General features: G+C 44.6%; 2 protein-coding genes across 2 annotated transcripts; one reads left to right on the plus strand and one right to left on the minus strand.

Annotated features, from left to right (window-relative positions):
- The first annotated feature begins 3018 nt into the window (after window positions 1-3018).
- Window positions 3019-5945, plus strand: sad (Cytochrome P450 family protein sad). Its single transcript, XM_017168159.3, has 6 exons — window positions 3019-3403; window positions 4024-4233; window positions 4326-4555; window positions 4847-5205; window positions 5265-5471; window positions 5536-5945. The coding sequence occupies exons 1-6, from the start codon at window positions 3171-3173 to the stop codon at window positions 5854-5856; spliced, it is 1560 nt and encodes a 519-aa protein (XP_017023648.1). The 5' UTR covers window positions 3019-3170; the 3' UTR covers window positions 5857-5945.
- A 1-nt stretch (window position 5946) lies between these two features.
- LOC108075624 (sphingomyelin phosphodiesterase 4) lies at window positions 5947-8743 on the minus strand. The gene is made up of 7 exons (XM_017168158.2): window positions 8610-8743; window positions 8253-8552; window positions 7373-8199; window positions 7037-7309; window positions 6665-6980; window positions 6345-6602; window positions 5947-6287 (listed from the first exon to the last, which is right to left on the minus strand). The coding sequence occupies exons 1-7, from the start codon at window positions 8640-8642 to the stop codon at window positions 5985-5987; spliced, it is 2310 nt and encodes a 769-aa protein (XP_017023647.1). The 5' UTR covers window positions 8643-8743; the 3' UTR covers window positions 5947-5984.
- Between the last annotated feature and the right edge of the window lie 147 nt (window positions 8744-8890).

The raw sequence follows: 8890 nt of genomic DNA on the forward strand, positions 1-8890 counted from the left end.
TTGCGTCCCGCTCAGGATACTCCAGCAGTGTCGGCTGAAGTCCTGGCTTCAGCTGGTTATTTTGGGCCACTTGCCTTGTGGCCTGAAGAAGCCTCCAGACTTGAGAGTTTATTTGCATTTTGTGATGGGAATGAACCTCTATCTGGATTTCATTTAAACAGGTCTACGAAATATGATCATGAGAGCAGGCTTCATTATATAGTTTCCTGTTTAATTTAGTTTTTAAGCAAGCAGTTATTTATTTACAAAGATAAATAAATAAATCTGAATTCAATTTAGTTGCAGACCATTTAATAAATGTAAACATCAAATCAAATCTGAAACTCGACGTCTGACACTCGTTAAACTCGACCCAACACTTCAGACACAATATTAATGGGCAGGGAAATGGCGGCTCATTCATCTCAGCTTTTCCATTTCCCGCCAAGTGGGAGAAGACAGTCTTCCATTTACTCAAAGTGAACTCCGCCTGATGACACGCTGCCTGGCTGCCTACGACGACCCCATTCTTCGCACAGCTCCTTTTCAACTTCCGGTCTCCCGCGGAAACCTCCTTCCTCCTGCCGCCCTTAGGCCCCCCCCCCCCGCAGTTGGCAATAAAAGCGGAAGGCGTCACTTTCAAAATGGCGTCATGCTGCTTTGAGCTTTGTTTTCCGCCCCCGGCTCCAGCTTTTTATATACATTTTTATTTATGCCCTTTCCGAGCTCCACTCTTATTATTGCATTAACTGAAGAGGGGCGCCTGGCGGGGATCCTTGTTCATTTTGTTATTTGTTGTTTTCCATGTTATTTTATATTATCTTCATATGAATTGCGGTTCCAGCGAACGAACGAGCAACCCTTCTCATTTTTCCCCCAGTATTATTATTTTTATTATTATGCATGTCGCGTGTGCTGCCGCAAAGACGGAAAACAATATTTATTTATTTCAACCCTTTTGCGACCCCCCCCCCCCAACAATAACAACAACAGGGGGAGCCCCTTTAGTAAACCATAAATATGGCAGCGATTTCCTTGACAAGTCCTGGGAATCCCCTCGCAACCTTCGTCAAGCAGTCTCGAGTTGAGTCTCAGGTCACGACTGCATGCTATTAAATTCTGCACTATTAAAATCCTAACTATTAATAAATAAATTTATTTATTACATTTTCCCCACGAACTGACGCCCCTCGACTTCTTTCTGTTTGTTTTATGCTTTTACTGTCAACTTTCTGATTTTCTGGGTTTATCTAGCTTTTGTGTGTTCGAATTTGATTTATTTTTGGTGTCAACTAAACTGAAACATGCGAAATATGGTGATATTAATGCCCCACAATACCCCCTCTCTTTCTGCACATCGAACTGTTCAAAATCTGTGTCTATATGGAAAAAAACAAAACTAAAAAGGTGGCAAATGCTAGGTTTGTGGTGTCAGCCAGGTAACTCGAATAATATGGTTGTTGAGGCTTAAAAAACAAAACACATTCATGCCAGTTGCGGAATAAACTGAGTGGGATTTATGTTGTAAATATACACAAAGTTCATGATGACTTTATCTGAATTATAATAGAAATAACACAAAATAAAGTAAACTGTTGACAGTATAAACACATGCTTTGGGTTGAAACTAAAGTAGTTTTTATTGTTAGAAAATAAGTATGTTTCATGTAAATATTTATTTTGTAAATATCCCTATTATACTTATTTATAAATCTGTACTTATTTTGGGTTAAGAATTTATTTATACCCTTGCAGGGTATTTACATTTTAGTCAGATGCTTGCAATGTTGTCAAGGAGTAATTCCGACCCTTTAAATTATATATATTCTTTTAAAAAATCAAAAACTTAGTTGATCTAGACATTATTGGCTTGCTTAAGACAGCTTTCTGGGTGGTTTTTAAATGTTTAAAAACCATTTTAACTATTATTTTAACGAACAGAAATCAATTTTAATTTTGGTTATTGTGCAAACAAATCGGTCGCAGGGTAAAAATATATACATACTTTCACTGAATATAAAATAATTTTATAATAAAACGAGATAACAAATAAAATCGAAATTTAATTTAAATAATAAAACAAGGCGCGCAAGAATAAATTTGAATTCAACAAAGCCAACCACACTCACCACCGGTCGTGCTCTTCTAACTCACAGCCTTGGTTCGTAATGTTTGCCTTCGAAAATTCGAACAACCCCCGGCAAACGTCGACTTCGAAAATTTCATATTTAACGGACAAAATGACACTGTACTACAAAGTATCGGTAAGTCATAAATGTTTAGTCTAACAGCTGCCAAAGCATTTGTTTTCTATTATTATTTTGAATGAAAATTTTTACTATATAATTTTACTGTATTACTTTATAAAATAACTAGTATTACAATTAAAATAGATATACCCAAAATCAAAATGAGAAATAAGATATACGATAATATCTAAAGGGAATATTAAGAACTAATTAAAAAGACAATTTTGTATAAAACTTTACCAAAATGCACACATTGCTAAGAGAAACTTTAAGTAAATAAATGTTAATAAGATCTTTAACAAAATTTTAATAAAATAATAAAAACAGTAAAGGGCTTTAGTAAATGGTCACTAAACATAATCTGTAATAAACATTTTTTGCTTAATAATTATTAATAATAATTAATAATAATTAATAATTATAATTATTGCTCAACTCAAACCCCTCTATAAGTTAAGGAAGCAATGTATTATGACAATTTCGAACTATATTTTCCAGATATAACTCGAAATAATGCGAATAACCCCTGGGAATTAACTCACTTTTCTCTCGCGACTTCTCTCTCCTCCTGTCCCGGTTTTCTTCTCCTCCTGACCCCTCCTCCAACAATTTGCATGGTCAGCTGGGATTTAGTGTCCACTCAGCGTGTCTGGCGTCCAAGTGCCGCTCGGATTTGCGCATATATCAATCACACATATGCTCGCACTGGTCGTGAGCGGGCAGCGCAGGTAGCCGATCACCGATCACCATTACCCGATCGACGATCTCCAGCTCAACGGCTGTCGATGGGTTAAAAGGCCCGCTCTGGCCGGCGGATCGAGTCAGTCTGCTAGCGGCCTGGCCCTTTGTCGGGACGCGTTTCAAATCAGTGCCGTGCAACAGCCTTGCAGCAGAGCCGAGCAGGTGCAGGTGCGCGCTGGTTCCTCCCCCGCTGGGATAGTCATGAGAGAGCAGAGGCAGCGGCCGGGACCGCTGCGCTGGCTGCGCCACCTGCTCGACGAGCTCCTGGTGCGCATCCTCAGCCTGAGTATTTTTTGCGTCAACGCCCCCGAGGGCAAGAGCTGTTCCGGAGAGGAGCTAGTACCGGTTGCCAAATACTTGCCCATTCCGAAAGTTCGTGGTCTGCCGCTGGTTGGGACGTTAATGGATCTAATCGCCGCCGGAGGAGCCACGCAGTATGTGAGCTTCTATAACTCGAATAAGATAGTGTTCGCAAAAAGAAATACAGTCTTTGGCTGACTTTATGTTTTGTGTATTTAAAAAGGAGTGCGAAGTTTAGTTTATTGAAACTATCCAATAAAAAAATAAACTAAATAATCGAACCAATATAAAATAAATTGTTAAACCCTTAACTATAAAGTATGACTTAACAAAGTGCTTGATATTAAAGGAAATTCTAATTTTTGTGCAAAAAAGATAATTCAACATTAAAAGTGTAAAATATAAAATAAATTGTGAAACCATATTATAAAATATAACTCAATAAGTGCTTGATATTAAAAGGAAATTCTAATGTTTGTGCGAAAAAGAATAGAAAAAAGTGTAAATTAAAACACAAGTTTAAATTTAAAAAATAAATAGTTTGCTAATTCGTCTGATATCTAAAGAACACATTAAAAAATATAAAATCAGAATGATCAAGAATTTAAATCCATATAAATGGCTTACTTGTGCCAAAGAACAGTTCTATTTTAATTTTGCAAAACTTTGAGCTAAAGAATTTCATCAAAATTTGCATAAAGACGTCAAATGGATCTCCACTTAACATATCAACCGTTTCTCTTCCCCATCAAAGACTCCACAAATATATCGATGCCCGGCACAGACAATATGGACCCATATTCCGGGAGCGCTTGGGCGGCACTCAGGATGCAGTGTTCGTGTCTTCGGCGAATCTGATGCGCGGAGTCTTTCTGCACGAGGGTCAGTATCCGCAGCATCCGCTGCCGGATGCCTGGACGCTGTATAACCAACAGCACGCCTGTCAACGTGGACTGTTCTTCATGTAAGTGGAGTGGGCCAAATGAGGCGATGAATTGCAAATGAATGAGTCCGCGGAACCGATCTCATTTCTCTTCTTCCCGCCGTGGAGAGCAGGGAGGGCGCCGAGTGGCTGCACAACCGACGCATACTTAATCGCCTGCTGCTCAACGGCAATTTGAATTGGATGGACGTGCATATTGAGAGCTGTACCAGACGGATGGTGGAGCAGTGGCGAGCACGCACCACAGAGGTGACGGCACTGGAGCCGGCAGAGGCGGGTGGCGAGAAACGATGCTATGAACTGCCGCTGCTGGAACAGCAGCTCTATCGTTGGTCTATAGAAGGTGAGAGAGTTTGGGAATATCCTGGAGGTTGTAAGATTATTTGGACAGGATATATTGAAGTCGAGGGTTATTTTAAATCATTGAAAAACCACAATATCAGGGGTACAAAGAATAAACCTATATATTACATAGAAAAACACAGACAATTGAAAGTAACTAGGTTGGGGTAGTGATGGTACCTATCTATCGTATATCTTTAGGGGTTCATCTTAGCTTCCATGATATTCCTAATATTTTCCAAATAATCCAATCCTTTTAAGCTTTTTGTTATATTTTCTCTAAATTTTGCAGTGCTTTGCTGCATTATGTTCGGCAACAGTGTGCTTACCTGCCCCAAGATCCAGTCATCGCTGGACTACTTCACTCAGATTGTACACAAGGTTTTCGAGCATAGCTCGCGACTGATGACCTTCCCGCCTCGTCTGGCCCAGATGCTGCGCCTGCGCATCTGGCGCGACTTTGAGGCCAATGTGGAGGAGGTATTGCGCGAGGGCGCTGCCATCATTGATCACTGCATCGGCGTGCTGGAGCTGGACCATCAGCAGCCGCACGAGGAGCCAGCACTCTTCCAGCGGCTGCAGGCGGCAGAGGTGCCCGGCGAGATGATTAAGCGGATATTCGTGGACCTGGTCATTGCAGCAGGAGACACGGTAATGCAGAAATTGGCAACTAAATTAAGCACTAAGTAATCCAAGTTCGAATCCTTCAGACCGCTTTCAGCAGCCAGTGGGCATTGTACGCCCTCTCCCGGGAGCCGCTGCTCCAGAAACGCCTGGCCAAGGAGCGCGCCACCAATGGCTCGCAACTGATGCATGGCCTAATCAAGGAGTCTCTGCGTTTGTATCCCGTGGCTCCCTTCATTGGTCGCACCCTGCCTCAGGATGCGGAACTGGGCGGTCACTTTATCAAGAAAGATGTCGGTAGAATTAGGTTTACCAAGAGAGATCATATAGTAATCTCTTACCATGCGTTTCTTCCAGACATTGGTGCTGCTCTCCCTGTACACGGCCGGACGCGATGCCTCACACTTCACCCAGCCTGAGCGGGTGCTGCCAGAACGCTGGTGTATAGGCCAATCCGAGCAGAGGCATCAGTCGCACGGCAGCCTGCCCTTTGCCATCGGCCAGCGATCTTGTATCGGCCGCCGGGTGGCGCTCAAGCAGCTCCACTCCCTGCTGGGCCGCTGTGCCGCCCAGTTCGAGATGAGCTGCCTCAACCAACAGCCCGTCGACAGTGTACTGCGCATGGTCACCGTGCCCGATCAGACCTTGCGACTGGCCCTCCGGCCGCGAACCGAGTGATACGCATAAACTTAATCCTAATATATAAAACTAATCCTAATTGTAATAGTAGTTTCTTTAGTTTTATACAAAATATATAAATGTCACAACTAAACACAAAGCGAAGAAATTATAATAAGGCGAGCAAATTAAGAAATCAGAGCTAGTAACAAGACATAAACCAGTAGCATGGAGCAGAGAACTATCACTCCAGTAACAGAGGAGCCCCAGAGCAACTTGCCAAGGATTACGGCGCAGAAGATGGTCGCAAGTACAGGTATCGAGCCCAGCGGCCGCAGGCAAAGCCTCGGGGGAACCAGCTTCTCTCGCATATCCACGTTTCCGGTGCTCTTGTCGAACCACTGCTCCGTCATGGGGGCGTACAGAAGCTGCCTCGCCACCTTTCCACAGTAATCATTGCGCACGTAAAAGGCTTTCATCTGATTTCCGTACTGAAAAAGAAAACAGGAGTTAAGCTGAAGCCCAGGGGAAATCCGTGAAAGACTTACCCTCTTGTTGATGCTGTCAGAGATGAGGTGCAGTACCCGCACCAGAGGCCTGAGCTCATTCGTTCGGATTGGCAGCAAGGCGGGATCGACAATGGCCTGCATATTTGAAGCATTGAGAGACATTTGATGTGGGTTCAGCTTGGACGTGTCCAGCGAATTGCTAGTGTCAAAGAAACTAAAGTTTTGCAGTGTGGCAGAGGCGGGCGGGCAAGGTTCCACTGGCAGGGTCTCATGCATAGACAGGTTGGCCTGATCCACCTGTTGAAAGAATAAAATCTTGTAGAAAATTCAATTCTGGAATTGGAGAGCAAGGAACGTACATTGAAGGTGCGGCAGAAGGCGTCGATGCACTGGCGCAGCACCTCCGGAATGCGACTGAACTCGCGCAATGTCACCTCGTCCTGGCTAACCTCGCGGAAAAGCTTGTTGAAAAAGTTCTTGAGGAAACCATCCGAGCGCTGCCTTTCTGCAATCGCATTTCGCAGGCCAGCAATCTCTCGCAGCACTGAGTTGCGGGCCATGCTGATCTCGTACAGGAATTTCTGTATTTGCATTTGCATGGGCTGACTGAACAGCTTGGTCGTATTGGAGGTAGGGACCACGCTATTCCATTGGGCGCCGGGTGAGTGGGATTTACTGAAGGGAAAGTAAAGTTGAGGCACATTCAAAGGCGAAGGAATTCCTAAGCTTACTTCAACATATGGACTTGTCGCTGTGGCGAGTCAAAACCGTAGGCATTGCCGGCATACTGGCGCTCGTAACGCTGCAGTCGCTCTACAAGATCATGTTGAGCAAACATGGTTGCCAGGCGGTACAGCATGAATGCATTACGATAGACCGTAAAATCCAAACGCTCAAAGTGTGGCAACAATATGGAGAAGATGTGCGTGTACATAATCAGGTTGTCAATAATGAAACTATCAAAGTGGGAGGATATAGGCGGCCTGTACGAGAGGCTACCCGCCCTAAAATATAAAGAAACGATTACATTTCTGGACTTATAAATGATTTTATCAGCTTTTGCTTACATTTTGTGGTCCAGGGCCGACATGGTGTACCTCCAAGGTTGAATGTAGCTCAGCCAGAGTTCCAGCACCACCATCAAAGAGCTATCCAGGGGCCAGCGTTCAATCAAACCGCACAGGAAGGCTAATATCCTAGCTTTAACCATGCTAAGCGACACCTTGCGCAGCGAGCAGAGCGAACTATGATCTAACTGTGCCCCATTGGCGAAGAAGTGGATCTGTTTGACTAGGAGGCGGACGCCACGCACAAAATCGCTGCTGGGCAGATGATGCTCCGACTCAATATCGTATCGCATCCAGATATCCACAAAGAAATGTAGCACCGACTCGGACCGCCAGGCGTAGGCTCGAGCAGAGCTGGCATTAGCACTGGACGACTGGGGCGAGGTGTTACCGCTGCCACCACTGGTATTGGGACTCGCACCTCCACCAGATACGTTTCCCCCGTTGCGATATGAGCTGGGGATCCTGATATATCGCGGCTGCCTCTGCGGCTGCAAGGTCTGGGTGGGCAGCGGCTGCGGTGCCTTTACTCCGCTGCTAAAGTGCACGGGCTCGATGCGAGCATCCGGAACCAGGGGCAGAAAGTTGCTGAGGTACTCGGCCACCAGCTTTAGGTAGATGGTCTTGCAGCGCACGTTGTGGATCTGCATGGCAATGGGATTTATGGAGTGCAGCGGCTGCAGGGCGTGCAGGACAAAGTGGATTACGTAAAAGTCGAAGGCATTCAGCCAAAGCGTGGCCACCTGGTGCCGCAACGGGTCAATGTTGATCAGATCTGCATAGAACATGGAATTCTGACCAGACTGCAGCATGGCAACGAACTTGGCCTGGAAGGGGAACATTCAGAAATGATACTGGATAACCAATTACCTTCACTCACCGGCAGCAGGTTAATGTCCACCTCGAACTTGTACTGGTCGGCCAGCAGGCGGTGGCAGAGGTGCATCCAAGGACCGCAGACGCCGAAAAAGTGGCTCAGGGCCTGGAAGTGCATCGCACTGTTCTCCTGCGTCGTCGTGCGCAGTCCCCAGCCCAGGGGATTGCCATTGATCCCGAAGACGGAGTGCACGATGTGCGGGAATACCTCCTGGATCTGTCGCACGGAGCAGCGATCGAACAGAATGGTCAACTCGTGCAGCCGGTCCATAAGCGGCAAACTGAGCACCGTCAGCAGGCGGGTCTGGGGGGTACATCTTGTTTTACCTTGAATTCGATTAAGTTAGGGCCAGCTACTTACATTTAGGTTTTCCGGCACCGTCGCTTGTGACATGGCAAGGCTTTATACTGCTAAAAATTATTTATTAATATCACTTCTTTTTAAAAACTTTTAAAAACAAAAGCAGCCGGCGTTGAGTTTGGTTCAGTGTGACCGCAGTGTTTTACGTTTATAACGCTGAAGCGCCGTCTCCGTCCCATGCGGTGGGAAATTTATTTTTTAAATTCCATTTTAAATTTCTGTTGTTATTTATTATTTACATTTTGATAAGAAATTACTAGTTTATTTTATAAATAAATTAT

This window comes from Drosophila kikkawai, chromosome 3R (genome assembly GCF_030179895.1).
Source record: "Drosophila kikkawai strain 14028-0561.14 chromosome 3R, DkikHiC1v2, whole genome shotgun sequence".
In the NCBI taxonomy this organism is placed as follows: Eukaryota; Metazoa; Arthropoda; class Insecta; order Diptera; family Drosophilidae; genus Drosophila; species Drosophila kikkawai.